The sequence below is a fragment of the Poecilia formosa genome, unplaced genomic scaffold (genome assembly GCF_000485575.1).
Source record: "Poecilia formosa unplaced genomic scaffold, Poecilia_formosa-5.1.2 Scaffold101, whole genome shotgun sequence".
In the NCBI taxonomy this organism is placed as follows: Eukaryota; Metazoa; Chordata; class Actinopteri; order Cyprinodontiformes; family Poeciliidae; genus Poecilia; species Poecilia formosa.
The window spans coordinates 369,703-392,072 of record NW_006800040.1 but is presented as its reverse complement, the minus strand read 5'-3'; the positions used below and the strand labels follow the sequence as shown (position 1 = coordinate 392,072).

Genomic DNA, 22,370 nt, shown 5'->3' with positions numbered 1-22,370 from the left:
GTATATATATATATATATACTGCCACCCCTAAAAAATCCCTGCCCCCCCCTCTTTCCACCCCATAAATATTTTTCTAGATCCGCCCCTGTTCGACAGTATTCGACTGCGGCCGGCGAAAACGCGCTGCGCCGCCAACTGTCGATTGCTGTCGATATCTCGCTCACGAGCTGCGTCCGCGTCAGAATACAGGGTCAAAATCCCACTTTTCGTCCTGTGTAAGATATTGCATTCATCTGAATAAGATTATGCTCTTTCAAATTTGAGCTTTGGTTTCTCATTTCATGACACAAATCACATGATTCTTCACATGATTTCCAGTTTTAAAGTAGTTTTTATCTAACCCAAAGTCTACTATTGCATGTCATATTGGAGTAGTCGGGGGATGAATCTTGAAAGTTTCAGATGCTGGGCAAGCCGATCGCCTGTTGTCTCTGGATGTCTGCCGGGATTGTAAGCCCTCTGAGCTGATGGAGAACATGGTGGTGTTGCTTGGCTTGGGTGAGGTTTCTTTCCTTTTTACACATCTGTTCCTGCAGCAGCTTCCTCCATATGTTCTCACGGCGCTGACCACTTTGATCTGGATAAATAAGGTGTGCTGGCTGGGGAGGCGGCACAGAGTTTATTGGCTTCCAGACACTGTATGCACTTTTACTGGGTTTCACTCAAGGGGGACTCGGAGGCTGCGGTGACAGAGTGGCAGAAAAAGTACAGCTTTTTCTGCTATCATTTCAGAATTGGAATGAACAAAAAGTGCTGCATTGTGTTGTGTTCATTCCAGCAACAGAGCACCATCCTGTGCATTCTACTAGAATTCTACTAGAATGCACAATATGGTGCATTCTAGCAGCTAGGATAAGATTCTTTTTAACATGGACAAGGTTTCTGGACAACTTTTTCTAGTGGACTAAGGTACACAGAGGAGCATTATGCGTGTTTCTGGCAGCTTAACATATGCACCCCTTTACGATGCACTTAGAGGCAAAAAAGGTGACCAGTGAACTCTCAAAGGGCACAAGTGATTGATGATTCCAAGAAGATCCCGGCTAATGCAGCACTTTTGGCTTACCGATTTCCAGCAGCTCCAGTGGCCCTTATGACAGTTGACTCTGGTTATGTGTTTGAGGCAGTGTGTGAACAGTGGGTGGATGGTGCCTGCTAAACATACTTTTATCACATTTTCATCACTCAGTATCTCAACGTTTCCTGCTATAAAAAGCAAGGGCCTTATATAGCAGGAAACTGTGTGCTCAGAGGTTCCTGTGTGTTGGTAGCTGAGATTACTATTTCACACTATAATGTAGGCTTTTATTTTGAAGGCCAGGGGAGCAGAAATGTTGTGAGATAAAGGGAAGATAAGATTGTACTGTTCATATTTTTCTGTTTGTAAGTCTTGTTGATTAAAAGTGAGACTCCAGATATTGTTGTCTCTTCATAGCTGTCTTACAAAATGTGGTCAAATCTATGATAGATGTTCTTGCAAACTTGTTAGAGGCCAGATTTAAATATAGATTTAAATATTTAAACCTTGCTAGACATCAGATGACCCAATTATTAAATATGTATTTTAGTTGTTACCTAATTCTATTTAACATGCATTTCTTTTTTTGTTTATTATTAGTATTATTATTATTATTATTATTAGTTAATATCATCAAATTAACATTTAAAACAGCAAAAGCTTCCATTAAAACTTTTTTACTATGGGGTTTGAAAAAACATATAATTAGATTTAGGAAATAACCTTTATTACCATCCATATATAAAAGATGATATGGCCATGAAAGTATGTCTGCCAGTTTATTCTGTAATATTTTATGGATCACATCTATTAATAGGAGACTAGCTGCTGAGTTGCTGATATGTTCTGTATTGATCTACATTGAAAAGTTGTCTTAACTCTTTCTGCGTCATTCATCAAATTGAATTGTAACTCATTCATTCTCTGAAATGCCTTATCATTGAAAATCTCATTGTGAGTAGCTGGAAGATCCACAACCACTGAATCCAATGACATGACAAAGACCCCAGGGAAAACTCAGCCTATTTCCATCAGAAGGAGACAAGGAATCAATACCAGGCCAGTTAACAGCAGCTATGTAAGATGATGTCTGTGGGAGAAAGGAAGAGCTGACAATCAAAGATGCATATAACTTTGACAGGGTTAATCAAAGACTTTCAATTTATTTAATAGGAGACATTGAAGTGTCTGTGTGACATTGGTGGCTTCCGGGAAGGCTTTTGTTCTTGATAATTAAAAACAGCACATAGAGCTAGCCTGGGTTCACAGAGTGGTTGCTCTCCAACCCAAACTTCAGCTATTACTGACCTATTTACATATTAGATTCCAGTATTAATGGAAGTATGAAAATATTAAGTATTAAAAAAACATTACAAAATTTTTACACTTTTGGAAACTCCTCATGTTAAATACTGTTCTCCTAAACTAATAAATGTGGAGGATGAAGTGTTATGTTGTTTAGAATGAACACCGCAGGTTCACAGACATCAACAAGGAAACTGCCTCCTAGATTTTTAGTGATGAAAGTGTATAAACGACAGCCTGAGATCTCATTTACACAATGAGGACACAATCATGATTGATCTCACACACATTCAGAGATGATGGAGAAGGAAAGGGAGGGTAAATTCAAGATGGCTGTGGAGATCAGACCATGCTAATTCAATTTAAAAGATGTCTGATCCTTCAGAGTGCAATAAAGGAGCCTCTGCACCTCTTACAGAAAGCTGAGTACGTCTCACAAGATAGAACACAATGACAGATAATGTGGATGAGGACATGTGAAGCCGTTTCCCTTAATCCGGAGGTCTGAAAGGCTCTAATCGATAAGGAATGTCTCAAAGCATACAGGTTTGGATTGCAGCAAAAGAGCCCATTCTTTTAGAAATGTTCCACCCCACAATCCATCAAAATCATTTGAAAAATGTCTTTCTCTTCACTTCAATAGCTTTCAGGTATACACACAGCTGCTGAGAAAAATCTATAAGACAGTAAGCACATGCAGATTCTGAAATTTTAATGAATCTTCTAGTTGTAGCTCATGAAAAATAAATTTTTCAAAATTAGAGACACAGTTTGTGTTAATTGCAGGCTGCTGATGGGTCCTGATCACACCTTTTTTGTTTTTTTTTTAATGATCATTGAATAAAGAACTGAGCCCAAAACAAAGATCTAATTCCATCCCATGTTCCAACCCTCACCTATGGTCATAAAAACCTTGATGTTACGGATGAGATCCCGGCAACAAGCGACTGAAATGAGCTTCTTTGGTAGGATGAGCAGGAGTTCCTTCCAGTACCAGAATTTTAAGGGACCATGTCCCTCAAAATGAGGGACATGATTTCTGATGTCTGATGTCTCAGAATGAGCCCAACAGTATCATCAGGAAGTTTGGTGAGCAGTTAAGCTCATGACTTGACATTGAATAAGTAGAGGACAATGGATGGACGGATAACAAATCAGAATTTTTTCTAACAATCTAAGAGTTGTTCCTTTTAGAATCACGTTAATATTGAAGAGACCACTGTACATGTCTGGCATCATTTGACCTCATGTCCTTGACTCGGATTATATTACTAAGAAATCCATAGGGTCCTCAGAGAGATGTTGACAAAGCAGCTGAAATACTAGTCAATAGATTTTATGAAGTTTATGTTGCAGTGAACAACCATTTCTTGGCTAAAAACAATCTGCTCACAAATAACTGGAACTGTTTCAAAATATATTACTTCTCTGGCTGCCAGCAGACCCTGTGAGCTGGTGGCAGCAGCCCCCTGAACCTTTTGCACTATAGTTGAATCTAAAAAAAAGTGTGCTTTCATATTCACATGAAATCAAGTCAACTGCTTCACCGGGACAACAAATGCTCCTTCTTGTGAGGTTTCTTAGGGAACATCAGTGAACAAACAGCTTCAGGAACATTTTGGGAGTATGTTTGCTCATGTTCTTGCCCAGTCAAAGTTCAAACCTAAAATCCCAAGATTCTCTTCTGCTCTTCTCTGGGAGGGGTGGGCTGGGAATGAGGGGGATTTGTACTTGCAGGGATCCTCCAGGGACTCCTGGGGCCTTTGGATGTCTGTGGCTTCAATTTCCTCCCAGTCTGCCTCAGGTGCTGGGGGCAGGTCTGTGGATCCTCACACCTGATACTGAAAATTATTATGGAGAAACCTGAAATACACAAGCATCTCCAGTACAGTCTGTTGTCAATCATGACAGCCCGTATGATTAGTCCTCCACCATTTCTTTTTCCTCCCCCATAATCTGTAGCTTCCATGAAGATGCCTTCTTCCTGCTGAAATCAATAACTATCTTACTAGCCTTTCAGATGTTCAGCTCAGTTGGTTCAGTTCAGTCCAATCTTGAAGCTTGTCCACTAGTTCTCGTTACTCTCCTCCCTCTCCCCCTCTTAGACACGCTACAACAGCCAAGTCATCCAAGAACTTCTGAAGGTGGCAGGACTGGAAGCATGTAAGGTGAAGAGAAATGGAGATGCTGTGTGTGGATGAGGGTCTCTAATGAAGTCTCTGGGGAGTAAGATGCACAGAGATGGGGGTTGGCCACCAGGTTCATGTCAAACTAGATTGGATCTCCATTCAAAGACAGCAGCATCTAAATTTTGAGTTTTTATTTTCTGTAAGTCATAATCATCAAAATGATAACAAAAAGAAGTGTCACTCCGCAATGAACCTATTCCATAGGAGTTTCACTTTCTAAAGTGAGTGACAAATTATATTGAATTTCCACATGATGAGATCTATCTATATATTACAACGAAACTACAAAAAGAATAGGGTGTTCAAATTCAATTCAATTCAAAAACACTTTATTGATGCCAAAGGGAAATGAGATGTAACTTATATTAATTCACATTCTTCAAGAGTATACCAATCCTTCAGATGAGCAAAACCATTTTGCTTGTCTGAAATGGTAATGATAAATATTATAAAATATCATTTTTTTAATTTGTGTAGACACTAAAGTGAAGGTTTTTACAACACAATGTTATGTCTATCCTACAAGTAATATTTTCAGAAATATGGTTCGAGACCAAATTTTACCTTCAGTCCAATAATTATATACCTTCACCAGCCACTTCATTAAGCTAAACTTTCTTGTTGTCTTTTCTTTGAGCTGCATTTTTCTTACTTTTCTTGGGCGTGATCCTTCATTATTATTTTTAGTCATGCATCACCAATTGAATTTGAGTCATAGAAAATTGTTTTTAATAACACTGTCAGGAGCTTGTTGCTCTATGCTGCCATCTCTTTGCCAGTTAGACCAAAAGTTCCATCTTCCGTCAATTTCATAGATGAACTCTCATTTTGAGCACCATTTTGTGTCCATGTAAGCGATGAAACCTTTGGCAATCTAAAGGGGGGTTTTCTCTCTGAAACTAATCCACATAAAAAATGCCTTTATTTGAGTCACACAGTCTCTTATTAAACTCTTCCACTGTGTGCCTCCACTGTGTGCCTCATACGTCATCATAATTTGATATTATGCAAAACTGATTTATGCACTATAGGTTCAGTTAAAATAATAATATTACTAAATAATTTCAAGAACTTCCAAGCACATTTTTAGTATTTTTAGTCACTTTTTGCCTTGCCAATGTTCAATTTTCTTTCTTTTACTGCACATTGATCACGCATGATCAAATATGCAAATTAGTTGCAAGATGAGATAATATCAACTTTCCTGGCTGAGGAATTGGAAACAATAAAGTCCAAATGGAGAACAGACAGTATCTTTTGTTTTACAAGAATGTCAAACACACAGTTGCATTTATTTGAGTGTTCATACCAGTTTGACTTGAGTACTTGTTTCACAAATTGAAGACCATTGCTTAATACTTCAGTGTCTCCATGTCAGCTGTCCAGATTGGGTCTGTTTAAATGCATTCATTCATACAATTCTTCTCACAACTACTCAGTGTTCGCCATAAGTTACTGTGTCAAATGATGATTGATCAGGCCAAGGGTCAGAAGGTCTTTGAGCTTAAAGATCTGAAAACTTCCTGGCTAACAGAATGCAGAAAGGTTTCAGTGAGGTACAAGAGACTTTAAAAAGCATTGTTACAATGAACCTCCAATCAAGAGCAACATATTTGGATTTTTATTATCTGATAAAGAGCTCTATCATGTTAAATAGTTTCACAAGTCTAGTTTAATATGTTCACTCACCATCACTGTTGATACACTGGACTTGGGGGATTTGCATACCAGGACCACACTCCTTCTCATTGTCAGGGACACATTCCTCCAGTTTAACCACAAGCCACTCGAAGCAGCTGGGGTCTTCACACGGTATGGCCTCTACTAGATGAGGACAGTTTCCTGTCCCATCTGTGGGCTCATTGATGATCCTTCGCTTCCTCAGTTTAAAACCTGTTAAAGAAAAACAGGAATCATTACAGCAAATAATGAAATATGGACATAAACATGTGTAACTGAATTTGAATTAAAAATGCCCCTGAAATTTAAATGTATATTTAGGCCTGAGCAGCGAAGCGATGGTGAAGGCCTATTGTAGTCGCAAGATTTCTCGATTATTTTATTCATTTTTTTTTTCCGTCACTTCGCGCGGCTTTTTGGGGCCTTTAACATATTCAAAACCTCACCAAACTTGACCCAAAATTGTCCCCCAACCAAAATGTTTGGATTCTGGTGGAATTGCAAGTGGGGGTGGCCAAGCTGCTCTACAGCGCCCCCTAACATGAGTTGGGGGAAACCGAAGGTCATAGAGATCTGAAACTCGATACGAAACGCTATAACTTTCTCATAAAAAGATCAATTGGCACCAAACTTGGCATGAGGGATCCTGGATGGAATCCTAACGATCCTATGTCATCACAGTCTGACCTCACCTAAGCCCCGCCTCCTCAGAACAGGAAGTGAATTTTTTTTACTTGGAAAGATACAACTCTGGCTCTCTTGACCTAATCAAGATGATCTTGTGTGAGATGACTGATAACAAACTGGTCTCACTTGCTTTAAAGCGCCCAGAGTTTTCAGTGGAGGGCGTGGCCGTGGAGGGCACGGCGAAGTCACAGGTCACACCTCCGCCATACGTTTTGCTCTAGATTCCACATGTTTTAGTCCAGCTGCACCAAACTCACTGAGATCGATCCTTGTCCATCCGCCAACAGGAATCCAGTGCAAAATTTGGTGGGCGTGGCCTAATTCCTCCACAGCGCCCCCTAGAATATTTTTTTTAAATGCTTTATCCCAGAATTATGAAACTTGGTACACATGTGTAACTTGTCAGGATCTAAAAGTCTCTAGGAGCCATGGTCCAAACCCAACAGGAAGTTGGCCATTTTGGATCAAAGTCCATTTGATCCAAAGTCAAATGGACTTTGGATCATTTGACTTTATAAACACCTCCTGTCATTCTATGAGTGAGGACGTACAGCAATGATTCAATCTGATATTGACATCAGATCAATATTTTACTGATCTGATGTCAATAAAATACATCAGATACGATGTATTTTATTGACATCGTATCTGAGTGAACTCGTCCTAGAGCTTTTGAGATCCAGGCTTCAAACTCACTCAGCACAGTCTTGAGGCATTGAGAGTCAAAAATTATCAAAGGAATTTTCCTGTGTCAAAGCACATGGGCGTGGCCAAGCCTCAAATCTGGCCATTCGCCATGAAACATCAAGATGGAATAACTTCCCAATAGAAGCTCCCAATTGCATTAAACTTCATTGGTATCATCACAGAGCAGAGCTCATCACATTCAATTGGTGACATCACTTTAGCCACGCCCCCTTCCAACAGGAAGTCACCTGTTGGAAGGAACTATTAGAGCAGTCTTTGTGTTGGAAGAAAGACTGTTCAAAATCATACATGTCTCATCTTATTTACAGTAAAATTGTCAGGCTTGACCTTTGTTAGCCTCTAAAGAGCCCAATAGTTTGAAATTGCAATTCAGATCGACTCCGCTTGTGTCAGGGAGCGATGCGGAAGACGTAGGTGTGTGTCACCTGGTGGATAACTGCGGGAACTGCGCCAGAGCGTTGGCGGTGGCAAGAGAGTGGCGGGGCTGGAACCCCGGCGGTTGCCAATAGGCCTTCAGAGAGCTTTGCTGCGAGGGCCTCCAACACCGCTTGCAGCTTTAATTCTGAGTTTGTTCCCTTCATTGACATACTAATTCTGGAAGTGTTTGGTGTGTAAAACTGCTTACATTTAAGTAAACTCACATGACCAGATATCAAATTTACCACAACATAACAAACATCATGATTATTTTGCAGATAGTCTGCCAATAACAAATCCCTGGTCTGTCCTTAGAGCAAATGTGCCATATTTTTACTCTGCATCCATTTATTTATTAACCCTTGCCCTGTTTATCTATTCTCACCTTTTTTTTTCTCAATCCCAAGTCTGTGATGTTTTTAAGCACCCTGGCTGACAAATTTTCATCTCTTACTCTTAGTTTGCCTGAATTTTAAACAGAAACCCAGTTAGAAAGAATTTTTGAGCTCTGCTCAAATTTCTAATTCATGCATATCATACTTTTATATAATTGTGCAAACTTTAAGTCATTTGCATATCTTGTTTCTAGAGTACGTGCTGATCAAGGGGTGGAAAACATCAAAGGAGAACAAACAAGAATCATAGTTCATGGGAATGGATGAAGCAGCTTCATATCTGGAATGTAGATGCAGAATTTCAGGCAGTGAAATGAGCCAGTTGAAACTAAGGAGACTGAAATTATTACATTTGAATTTTGACAAGTTGAATTTTTTTGTATGCCAATTTTTTTAACACTGAAAAGTTAAACTGGAAAACAGCAATTGAAAATGCGATCAATTTGAAATAGCAATGTGAATTTTTAGCTTGAAGTTAAATTAAATTAGATATCAACCATGTAGAAATAATGACAATGATTTTTTTCAGGTAAAAAAAATATTCTAAATATATTTTAACACTGAAAGATAAGCACAAACATGCATTAAAATTTCAGTGCCATTTTAATTCAAATCCTAAAGACACATATTGACTTCCACAATGAGACAAGTAAACTGACCCAACTAGGTCAAAGATTATAAACACCTCCTGTCATTCCATGAGTGAGGACATACAGCAATGATTCAAAATCTAATATGCTCCATGACAATGTCATGGCTCACATTAATTCAATGACTGACACATGTAACAGCAAAAAACATTATAAATCTAAAATTGAGTAAAATTTTTTTAGAATTTCTCCTCTATGAGTGCTCCAGTGTTTCACTCATTAAAACCATGTTCATCCAAAATGGCAAACTGTCATTATAGTTCATTAATTCAGTTGGACTTCTCACAATTGTGCTGCTTAAGGCAAGACATTCCACAGTCAAGTCCTCAGGACGCTCTTTCCACCCTAGCCAAGGTCAACCCCCCTTATTTCACACTCCTGCTCCTGTCAGATAAGGCAGCAACCCCCTGGAGTACTTTTGTGGTACAGGTTCCATTTCATTTTTTTGTCTTCCTTTGAAAATCCTTTATTTAATCAGTAGGTCAGCTGGACATGAACCATCCTGTGTCTGCACTCACTGACAGAAGTGTTATCTGATGGAGAATAGGTGGTGTGGAAGGGGAGCGAGGGAGCTTTGTTTGGAGAAAAATGAGGTTTGGGGTTTGAGAAATTCAATTTAGGGCTCATTCTCTAGCTATCTGCAGGGGGTTTAATGATTTGCATGACTGAAAGATAGCAACACAACACATGCTTCCATTGATAGACCTAGGGGCTTCATTTTCAGTACAAATTCATATACATTAATACAATCACAGTTAATGTACATTGCCAGGCAACAAAATAAGAAATGGTTAAAAGGATAAAAAGGTTAACTGAGTTTGATACAACTGAAGCATTAGCTTCTAAAACCCTTTACCATCTCATGTAGTAGGAAACAGGACACTGAAAATGGTCTTCAAACACTGAGCACTAACAATCATTGGGTGTGCTGTAAAGTAAGGAAAATTAAACATTTTTATCAACAAAAAGTTGTAGAAAAGCTAATTTAAAGCCAAAGGTTAGCTTTATTTATGCAAATAAGCATTTTAACACTCCATACAAGAACACAGAACTTGATATAGAATATAGAAGCTGAGTTCTTTTATTACATGTGGTTATAACAAGAACTAAGTTATTTTTGGATAGGAAATGTAATTCTTTACAAGAACTCAAGTGGAAGTCCTGATAGGTTTCTCCTAAAGCAGCATTTGTATATAGCAGTTGTGGAACACCAAACAAGAAGAAAGTTCTGCCTGGAGTCTGTCAATAGAACAAGCTGTAAGAAATTCCAAACTAGAGGTGCATGAATAGAATGGATCCTGGAACACGGCATGAGCTCAAAAAAATGATACCTGGGCAAATGATTGTTGAAATCACAATAGATAGGGTTGTGTGCCATTGTCTTAAAAGAAATTAGGTGTTTTAATCCTCCTCTTTTGTCATGCTTTTACAAAATATAGCTGAAAATAAACCTAACTAAATAAAGCTTGTAGATGTAGAACACTTCCTTTGATCAAAGTGCATGTCCAACCTTACATAGTTATGCAAGGCTGGCCTCCTGCTTTCAATGATTAAAAAAAATGAGCTAGTCTGTTCTCTAATCTCTTTAGTGTGTCACAGAATCCACTTTGCGAGGCTTTTCCTTTAACATATTGACAAAAAAACATGGTAGGGCTTCCTAGTGTGAACTCAGAACTTCAATTCTTCTGTTTTCGAACAGAGAAAATGTTTTTGATATTAAAAGTTACCACACACTCCTGTACGTGTTCTGTGAACCACACAGACTTCACCCACAGTTTCCTGTTGAGATGTCTTAGTCAAGTCAACAAGAACTCAAGTGGCAATCATACTTTTCTTGTGAAAAATTCTTTGATTTCCCTCAATCCTAATGGTTACTAGCAAGTTTACAGAACTAGTTGGGTGCCTCACCCTGTTTCTTCTCCACCAGGTCAGTCACTCCACACCCGTTAGTGTAGCACAAAGTGGCAGGGTGGCTGATGTGTATTCTTGCAATTACTTACACTGATTTTCAACCTCATAGTTGTGTCACTGACAAAACAGTTGGGTAGAAAACACAATTTCCCACCAAGAAGTTTACCGAGTATGCATAAGTGGTTGTAAAAATGTATCTGTGTGGGAGTGTCCAGCGGATGTCCACTATGAATTCCCACTGAGTTTGCTTTGACAATGCATGACACTCTGCAGAGTGAGGAACACCCAAGTATGTGGGAGCCTACATCTTTTCTGGCACAATCGTATGGGACTGCTGGCACTGTCATTGCTTCTGACTGCATTTAGCTAATTCGCAGCTGCTACAATGTGCACTAATTTATACTTAATTGTGCGCAATCATTGGAAAATAATATGTTCTCAGTTACTTGTTATTTAAGGAATGTTTTATCAGTAGTTATTGTTAGCTGGCATCTATTCAAACTTTGAAGTTTTCAGAAATCCTCTCAGCTCTAAGATGGCTCCTAATACCAATCCTGGTTGGGCTGGAAATTTTGTTTTACTTTCACTCAATGATCAGGACGGCGGATGGCATCAAAGGACATTTTTCATGTGTTCTGTTACTTTCCTTAGCTATACAATGTTACATTTTACTCAATACTCATTGTGTTCAAATCTGTATTATGTTTCTATGGCAGTGATTTCATTGAATCTTCCTTGATTGTATGGAAATTGACTGAACCGATATTGACCTGATCAGTATGGACAGATTTGAATTTATAATTGGATATGAACTGGGCCATTTTATCTTATAAACTGCTATGACATAATTAAATAAAAAATTCTATCAAAATAATTATATTAACAGCTGTTTTCCGGAGCTTCTTATTTAAATGCAAAACTCCAGAGATTTTAATAATCATCCCCCCTGCCGGAACAATAGTGAAATAATCTCTCTGTCAGGAAGCGTGGTTGGTGGTAGTGAGATAGAACACGGCGACCCAGATGAAGACGATAATGAATTTAATGAAGGTAGCAGCTCAAACAGTCAAAACAAGTAGGCAGCACAATGAGCAGAAAATAAACCTAACACTGGTAGCAATAGACTGAGCAACAGAGCCAACGCCGACACAGGACTTAAGCAGTTCTACTGTGACGACGAAATAATCAGAAACTCAGGACTAACAGTTCTACTGAGAAACTGAACTGAAAACTACAACGGACGAGGAACAGACAAGGTATGACGTACGACAAGGATCCGACAAGAGACAAAAACAGGTGGGACTAAATACACAGGGAGGGTAATCAAGGAATGAGACACACCTGGGAAGCAATCAACGGGGAAGACACAGAAACAACAGAGACGCAGGACAGAAACTGAACACAGAAAAACCTTAAAATAAATACACAGAAACACGGATCATGACACTCTCAGGTATGTAATGTGTAAGCAGAAGCAGTGAAGGTTGTGTGGTCCAGCATTTTTGGTTATACCTTGTTAAATTTTAATGTCCTATTCCATTCCCACTGACCTGCAGAGTCTTCACTTTCATGTTTTTTCTCTAGTATTTGTTGCTTGTTATTCATGTATTTGTTTTGTACGTTAGGTTTGTATTTTGAGCAGATTGATGTGCTCTTATTTAGTTTACTCTCATCTTTGTGTTGCCTTATGGGTAGCCGTTTTGGTTCTGTCATCTGTCACTATTAGTTTCCCTCAGTTGTTGCAGCTCCCACCTGCAACAGCTTCAATCACTAATCAACTTACCTGTTTCTCCATTCAGTAATCAATCTTCCGAGTAAATATTCTCCTGCTTTTCATGTGGTTGTGTGCCATTGTCTTAAAAGAAATTAGGTGTTTTAATCCTCCTCTTCTGTCATGCTTTTACAAAATATAGCTGAAAATAAACCTAACTAAATAAAGCTTGTAGATGTAGAACACTTCCTTTGATCAAAGTGCATGTCCAACCTTACATAGTTATGTAAGGCTGGCTTCCTGCATTCAATGTTTCTTTTTCATTTTTTAAAGTTTTTACACAGTCAGAGATGCAACTTGGCTTACAATCATACATGAAACTGCTTCTTCTTCTTCAAAGGTTTAGGAATAAGTCCTAATGCAGCCAGTAGGAAACACTTTTATTTTATGTCTGTGGTATTTTGAGCAAGGCTAGACAGACATGAAAGTCTATGTGCGTGTACGTGAGTGTGTATATGTGTATGTGCGCGCACACACTTGTGTGCGTTGTCTTGGCAAAAGGAACAGCGCTTGACAGTGAAAGTAGAAGTGGCACAGTGAGCAACTGGATCCATCATTAAGATGCATGGAAGAGAATTTACTACCATATCTTTCATTTAAAGCACTTCATTAAAGCAGAGTCAACATGCATTAGTCATGGTAGATGCTGTAACTTCAGGGGGTAATTATGGCTGGAGTGGCAATGCTTCCAGAAACATGCAGTCTGTCATTATTGGAAGATTTTTAGAATGGAGTCAAATTTTATACAAAGAATAGGCCTAACAATCTACAGTCTTGGAATGGGTATCTGTGGGTGTTTTAGGTGAGCTTATCTACGTCACATAACTGGGTAAGCTGCAGAGTTCATACAAGGTTAAAATCTCCTTTATTGACTGATATTTGTCAGATAAACAGTCTTAGCCTGATGGTTGATTTTTATTAGCCTGTTAACCTTCAGATACCTCTCTTATGTGTACTATATGTTTCTCAGGTTAACATTGTTAAAGCATGCATCTCATAAATCATTCAATCTCTCCCACTGTGAAGTAAATCCATTTCTCCTGTTTTTTCTCTGCTGAACTGTCATTTTGTGCCATTACTGGTTCCCTCAGCCAAAACGTCTTGCAGATAAAACATCTTGTTTTATCTGCAAAATTCTGAAAAAAATTCAAAAAAGGTTGGATGAAAATAAATTATTTTTGATAGACACAGTTGTGGTGTGACAAATAAAAGGAGCATACCACCACTGGACTGTTAGAAGGCACATGTCACTCTCCCAAGCTGAGCGTGTAACAGGTGTGAGGAATATTAAACTGCTCTTCCTCATAGACAGTAATACTCTAGGGAGTCCAAATCAAGTAGCCAGTCATATTTGTGCCATGGAAGCATAATTAAGACTGCTGTTTAAATGTAAGCAGTAGGGAACCGATTCCGTCTTTGGGAGGTGTGTGTCCCTATAGTTTGGCCATTCCTTCCTGCCTTATTCCACTCGATTAGAATTTGAACCGGGCAAATCAGCAAACAGAAGGCAAAGTAGTGATGGATGATGTTGACTTTCTGCTCTGTTTTACAATTGTAGTAGTTCTGAACTTTTAGCAATGGCAGCAGAAGAAGTGAAGAAAGGTGTTCAGTCCATGTTGGCCACTCTTCCAAATACTGCATTAATATTAACAGCCGTCTCGTTCGGCATGCCACTTCTCTCTTTGCAGTGGAGGATGGTTGTTTACAGCACAGGCAATTTCTGGTAACCTTCTTAGTGTGGAACAGGTAAATTACACATGTCAAGGCCAAATGTCAGCCATTTGGTAAAATTTAAAACCTTAATAGAGACTATGCCTCCAGGAAGCAATCGCTTCTCAACAGCCGAGAGTCCAGTCCCTCTGAAAGAAGCAAACAGTGTAGGAGAAGGGGCTGGTTTTTACCAGGCTGGTGTCCCAATATATCTAGTGTAACAGTAACACAACAATTCAGAATAAGACAATTCAGAATAAGGACATGATACCAACTGTAAAACATGGTGGCAGTAGTGTGATAATGGGGTTGTCTTGATTTCAGAACCTGGAAAACTTTCTGTAATAAACAGAACCATAAATTCTGCTGTCTACAAAAAAAAATCCTAAAGGAGAATGTCCCACCATGTGTTAGTGGTCACTAACACATGACCTCCAGCTGAACATAATGCATTGTGGCTTCCACAGTGAGGTTTCATTCTAAGAAGGTGTGTACACTACACACCTCCAATCAAAGTTACCCAGCAATTTCTTACCTTTCTTAGTGGTCTGGTCTTGACAGTTCTCATAAGTGCAAGGTCCCCAAGAGCTCCACAAAGACACCTCACATTCCACAGGGCAGCTGATATGGCAGAGCTGTGTGGTATTCGGAGGAACTCCCAAACACAGTTCACTGTCCACTGGCCGCAAACCTATGGAGAAACACAAACGATGAATGAACTAGCAGTAGCTGTGCAAACTCAATTACAAAAAAAACAAAAACACATCAGAAAAGAAATAGAACAGCAAAAAAACATAAATATCATGACTAATCATTGAGGCATTCTGACGAATATAAATTAGTCGATCAACTGTACTTTCACACCCGAGTTAGATTGTCTTTTTTCTTTGTGTATTTCAGATACAGTCAGGTGTTGGTGACTCTCTGCAAGGTCGCCAGACTGATGAATTATTCAAGCTGTGCAACAACAGTATTCAGCTTCATTCACATGCAAACTGCCATCCCCAAAGGTGTGTCCTTTAATAGTCACACTTAAGCATGTGTACATGTCATGCGACCTTAAACCACATGTAATGCTATAGAAGGTGATAAGTTAAATCAAGTAAAATGATTGGTTGCCCTTTTATTACCATCTAAACAAATGTTGTCCCATTTCTTTTCATCCTACCATGGTTACTGCCATACTGTAACTGCACATCCAAGAAGTGTTTGGTTTCTGAGTTACTGTAAGCTCCTACTGTGACAGACAGGCGACCTGTCCAGGGTGTACCCCGCTTCTCGCCCGAAACGTTCGCTGGAGATGGGTACCAGCACCCCTCCCAACCCCACTAGGGACGAGGGTGTAAGAAAATGGATGGATGGGTTGGATGTAAGCTCCTAACCTTCTAGTGTAAAGTGATCTGACCCCAATTTCCCTGTGCTATAAAAAATAAACTCAGTTCTAATATAATCAATCAGAAGTTATCCAGGGAGAATAAAGGCCTTTATTTTCTAACAGTCTCATGCAAGAAAATATTTTACATTAATATTTATTTTCATAGTGCCAGATCTATGGCCATAAAGATTTGTCTTTAAAACCAATAAATAGTTTAGAATTTACAACCCCAACTCCAATGAAGTTGAGACTTTGTGTAAAACATAAAGGAAAAAAAAGTTATGATGAGTTGCAAATCCTTTTCAACCAGTATTGAATTGAATCCATTACAAGGGCATACTGTTTAATGTTAGTCAGAAAAATGTTATTGCTGTATCCAAATAGTCACTTTTTTATGTTTTGATGACTGCAACATATTCCAAAAAAGTTGGGACAAGAACATAATTATCACTGTGTTACATCACCTTTCCTTAAAACAACTCTCAATAAGTGTTTAGGGACCGAGGAAACTAATTGTTGTTTTATTTATTTCCCCCCCCCATTCTTGTTTAGCAGTCTGGGGTCTCTGTTGTTGCATTTTGCGCTCCACACATTTTCAATGAGGGACAGGTCTGGAGTGCTGGCAGGCCAGACTAGTTCTAGCTCACTAGAACTGGAACTAGTGTGCTAGTTTCAGTTTATTCCTTATTAGGAACCATGACTCAAAGCTAAATGTGAACATTTTTATTATAGACACAAATGTTGAATTAGACCAGTAAAATTTAATTTTTTGTCAAAATGTGAAGGGTTGTGGAAAGTCAAACATTCCTCCCACATTTTTCTTCATTAATAATGTTAAAGCAACAATAGCCCCTTTGTTCTTCTGTACAACTGTAAAGTCTGACAAGCTTCTCCCCAGATTGCCCTTGCTCTGGTATCTTCATGCCAGATGGTGTGCATTCCCATGTGCTGTGCTTCCAGACACAAATTAGGGAGCAGAGAGGCCGCCTCCATGAGCCACCTGCCAAAAGTATCCTGGTGCCCAGCTCTGTTCCAGCTGAGGACTCATGGCATCACAGTGGCACAGCTGCTTTCCACCATGTCATTTATGGACACATTCTTTGATAAGAATGTGTCCATACACATTCATATGGAATGAATTAGATCATTAAAACGTTCATTTGTTTCCATAACTCACTTCACTAAATAAAATGCATTATGTAAGTTATTTACCACAGAGTGATGTTTTCAAGCATTTTTTTTTCTGGTAATTATGGTAATTTTTCACTTTAAAGCTAATGAAAATATGCTATTTAAACTTAGAATATTAGATTGTCCCAATAAAATTTTAAATACAGAAATGTGTCCCTAATGACAAGTTAAATTCAATTCAGACTATATAGCATTAATTCATAAAACGTCATCTCAAGAAATTAAAAATACTTAACATGTTGTGTCAAAACATCCTGTATGAAGCCCACATCTGTGTGTGTCTGTTGGAGTGGACACATGTAGTCCTTAACCTAAATGTTATTAGTCAGGTTACTTTGGTTTATTTAGTGGCTTGGTGACTAAGCTGAAGCTATCTAAAACTGAATAAATGGAGTTTTAGCCCTCATACAGTCTGAAGAGGGGTTGAGTGGACTCCACTTGAACTTTTTACCATGTGCACGGTGCCGGTGGGTTTCCACTGACCCAGCGTATGCTTTTACAAGTTTTCTTCTTTTTTTCATGGTTTTGGGAACTAATCAGCTGATGAGAAACCCCCATCACTTCCTTGTTCAACGACTGTGACATCTGCCGCACTCTTCCTGAGCATCAGAGTAAGACTGTGGGTGGGCTAAACAGCTAAATCTAGTGGAAATGTTTGCCAAAAAGAATAGAAATCAAGCAAACATTATTGCTTCGCCGCCTCCTCTGTTGTCTGATGTCTCAGACACCTGATCCTGTGACTCTCCATCCTCCTACTCCAGTGGATCACACAGGCAGGTTTTGCTTCCCGTCTTTATTATTTAGTGTAGTTTGTCAAAAAAAAAAACAGGAAAAAAGTTGTACAGACATAAGTGTGAGTGTGTTGCCTTATGTGCGTTGTGTGTCCTGCTGCCATTTGCATTGCGTTCGTATTGGTTTGGGTTAGGTTTGTGCTGGTTTTGTGCGCCACGCACATGATGCACTTTGGGGATGCATTCATGTGTATCAGGTGCAGAGATAGTTTTGTGCGTGCACTCTGATAATATCCTGCAGGTACTCCTGGAGTTAAAATGATTGTGTGTGCTAACATTTTCTAGAACTGTGAAACAGCTTACAAATGAAAGAACAGTTGAATTTTTTGACAAATTTATGTATGAAAGAGCCACAACAATGATCTTTTAAAATAACATAAAAGTCCCTGTGAGAGTGCTGAATTTCCAAGGAATCAGTAATGAGAATTGTGTACTTATGACACCTAAACATTTGAGAAGGAAAATGATTTAAAATAGATTTGCTAGGTCCATGTTTAGTTTCGGCAACGATCAGTCGGGCATTCTGTTCTCTTATTTGGCAAACAAAGGAGGACGAGCCTTTACAACATTCAAATAATGAATGAATCAGTTGTCAATTTTCCTTTAGGTATCAAAACACCTTTTGATAAGCAAATTGCCACTTTTGTGGAAATATTCAAAATAAAGTTAGGTTGCAGAATCCTATTAGTTGTGAAACCTTGGCAGTGGAAAGGACAAGGAAAACTAAAAATGTATCCTTCAAAAAGTTGTAGGAAATTACCAAATTTGCAGTTAACACGCACCATCAATTGGGCAATTTCATTCCAAAAGACATTATTTAACCACTTTCAGACTAGTGAAGCTGGTGGATGAAGGAGAGCCTGTAACTTTTGAAAAGTGTCTTGAGCACGAGATGGGAAACATTTAGGATGAAGATGCTACTGTTTATTGCTTGGTATGACCAAATACTACCTGACATGATTTCATATATGGTGTCAGGGAAAATGACATAGTGAAGGGAGGAAGATGAAATTGAGCAGTAGAGCTGGCAGAACCACTTCATCCCACCTACATTCTCCACTCCTCCTTTTTGTTGTATATCTTCCTTTGACTCTCTTCCTTTTTGGCTATTGCCTAAAGCAGAATCTACTGATTTTTTTACATCTCTGAATGCCTTCATTAATATCTTCTTGTTTCTACCTAAAAACAATCTCCATGACAACCACAAAAAATAATGTCTTTTTATGGTATATCGACTCAGGCAGCAGTAAAGAATAAAACCCAAGAAGTTGCCCGCCTCTGTTAACAGAATCAGCAACGTGGATTCTTGGCTTGGAAGGCTGAAAACGAGCCACTGGTTGTGAGCATAAGATCTGAATAATCTCAGCAACAGATGCCAGTTTCACCAGCCAGATGGACGGATACTTACTGTGTCAATGCTGGATAAAAATGGACAAGCTTCCAGGCCACTTCCAGCTCTGTGTGTTCAGCACAACCATTGATTTACTGGAAAATATACATTTCAGTGCTTTCTTCACTGCACTGCACGCAACTCAAAATGCAAATGAATGGTAATGGGGACACTATTTTAATTCCCTGTCCTACATGTGTCTGAAGAGATGAGCCATCGTTGCTAAGCTCATCTGTAACACAGCTTGTACATCTAATTTAAAATTGGTTTTAGTTTTTAGCTAATTTATTTCAAAATATTTGTGAAGCAGGACCTCTACAGCCTCATACTTTTGCTCAACTATAAAGTTGTCTAGTCTTGTTCTATTTGTTCTGTAAAACACTGGCAACCAGTCTACAGTACACCAGGATACAGTTCAGATATCTTGACGTTTTATTTCTTTGCAGTTCAGTGAAAACTTATTAAGATTGGTTTGAGAGCGCCAATATTAAATAATAGAATAAACGCTGGGTCTTAACTAAGCCATTTCTAAACGGTGACTATGCTTTGATTTAACCATTTCATTGCATGGCTGTACTTTCACTCCACCAGTGTTCACAAGTTCTTTCCAGGATTGTTCTTTAACTACACCCATTAACTCCACCAACTTGCTTGTCCAGCCGAAGAAAAGAAAATGCTGCTACCTTCATGTTTCATGCTGCAGACTGTGTGATAGGTTTCCAACACCCAAAAAGTTTTACATTTAGGTCTAAGAGTTTGCTGTGTATGTTTGCACTGCAGTGTCCCCTTCATGACTTCTGGAAAACTTTAAATGGGATGGTTTTCTCATGTTTAGAAGGCACAGTATCTAAAGTGTTTAGAATACCACACAGCACAATTAACTGAATATAACATGTTAAGGACTATAGGCTCCAAAAAATTAGGGGGGTTACCTTCTCTAGTCCTCAGTGAACTGAGATTAGGTGAAGCAACAGCACTGGCCTGCACACAGTAGACCTCACGTGTCTGGATTCCACCTCCACACAACCCTGTCAGGTTTCCACGCCGACGATCCTGCTGGCTCAGCAGCATGTCCACCCTACACTCTGTCCACTCTGTGGTTTTCCAGGTGTAGCTGGTGACACATGAAGGCAGATGAAGTGTCAGATTGAGATCACATTAACCTAAGCTTCTTCATGTGACCAAACACAAAACGGCAAGAAGAAAAAAACACATTTATTTGATGCCATAAAGTATATATTCTACGTTAGAACATGCTGCTGAGATGGACACATAGTCTGTGGCATATTAAAAACAGGCACTATGTATTTTATTAGCAACATCACTTAAGATCAAATTTGTTTATATTCCTGGCAGATTTTGACACAAGTTCCTTTTTATCTTAGTCATTAGAGCAAAGGAATCTTTTAACTCATATTTTAATAATTAATCTATGATTAAGTCTTTGAGTTGGAAGGCCTGGGATCCATCACCTTAATCTGTAGAACCCTCCACAGATTTCCAGGTTCAAGTCAGCACTCTGGCTGACGCTCCAGAACATCATTATTACTTCTAGTCAGAAGACACAGGTTGTAAAATGAAAAGTTGTTCACTCACACAGTGCATGGACGAACCGCTCCGTCCTGGGGGCTGCACGGCTCTTTTTCTTCAAGTTCTGGGCACTCCACTCCTCCACCTATTGGGAATTGGCTCACTTTCCTGTTGCGACTTCGCTCCCCTTTCGTCCCATTGGGGTCGTAGCACTGCTTGGAGCAAGCTGACCATCCAGACCACTCAGTCACATCACAGTCTCTGGGAATCACGCAGGCCTGAAAGCTCACTGGCAGCATCTCCTGAGAACAAAGGCTGCAGAATGAGACAATGGTAAATTTTAATTAGGTGCTGCTGGTTATAAGAACACAACACATAATGTTAAGGTGTTGTTCAGGTCAATTGAATGAAATTTATTTTAAAAAAAAACAACAACCAGTTAAATTTGTAGTGATTTGGATTTTCTGTTTGTTTATTTAGGTTTCAGTGTTCTGTTGAGTCTCTGTGTTGTCCCAGCTACCCCTTGATTGAGTACAGCTGTTCCTCGTTTCCCCCGATTGTCTCCCTGTGTATTTAAACCCACCTGTGTTCCTTGTCGAGTCTTGTGCGTCAAGTTTGTCATCAGTTGTTTGAACTAGTTGCTACCAGTGTTGAGCCATTAACATTCCACTTGACTGTGCTGCCTGGATTATTGTGCTTGGCCTTTATTAAATTCATAATTTCTCACTCTACAACAGGGGTGCCCAAAGTCTGTCCTGGAGGGCCGGCAATCCTGCATGTTTTAGCTCTCCCTGGTTTAATGCACCTGGCTCGTTAGAAGACCTAAGAGGAACATTGACATGCTGAAAAGATTACTACCACCAGTAGTAATCTTTTCAGCTACTACTGGTAGCTGAAAAGATTACTAAAACATGCAGGATGCCGGCCCTTGAGGACCGACTTTGGGCAGCCCTGCTCTACAACCTGGGTCCATCGCGTCTTCCTCTTCACCCCAAATCAAGACAAAATTCTTGTCTGCATCTTTTCTCTGTTTCTGCTCAGGTAAATTGTTTGCAGAATCGGTTGTGATTTTCTTTTTTCAAACCGTTTTTTGTATTTTATGGGAGTCTCTTTCACAAAATATAAAAGGATCCACATTCATGGTACAACAGCTTCAGAATATAGAGGAAACATTTTCATGTTTCTAGTTTCAGTCAAAATATGAAATAAATAGTCCGATGGTATTGTGACCCCCACGCTAGATAACCTTGATCCTGTGCTATATCCAACATAATACAGTCAATAGGTGTAAGCCTCTTTAAAGCTTCCAGCCATCTGTCTATACCATAAAGGCTGAGAATGAGAAAAGGTCTGTGGTTTCTATTCTTTCAGGCATAACAAGAAAGTCTGTGGTAGGGCCATGGCTTTCTTAGGATGGAGTTGATTGTGCTCACTGGCCTCCTTAAGAGTGAAGCGAGCCCAGAGACAGAATAAGGCCATTCATGTGGTGTCAGTGAGCATGCTCTGACACCACATAAAATTCAAATGATGAATGAGTTTAGTGGGGTGTTAAAGTGGAGCTTGGCCCAACTTTCATTAAGATGCTGTAATACTGCCTGTAGTGTGAATGAATGTCATAAAATACTACTAAACATTGAAAACTTTGGAGGCA

At 39.2% G+C, this 22,370-nt stretch overlaps 1 protein-coding gene across 1 annotated transcript in view; it reads right to left on the bottom strand.

The window, feature by feature from the left end:
- Positions 1-22,370, bottom strand: part of thsd7aa (thrombospondin, type I, domain containing 7Aa) — a 126,176-nt gene that overhangs the window by 47,665 nt on the left and 56,141 nt on the right. Inside the window, exons 3-6 of the mRNA XM_016674785.1 lie at positions 20,786-21,034; positions 20,122-20,303; positions 14,978-15,133; positions 6,203-6,406 (exon numbers count right to left, since the gene is read on the bottom strand). Of these exons, the coding sequence (XP_016530271.1) occupies positions 6,203-6,406; positions 14,978-15,133; positions 20,122-20,303; positions 20,786-21,034 (791 nt within the window). The remainder of the gene's footprint in view (positions 1-6,202; positions 6,407-14,977; positions 15,134-20,121; positions 20,304-20,785; positions 21,035-22,370) is intronic.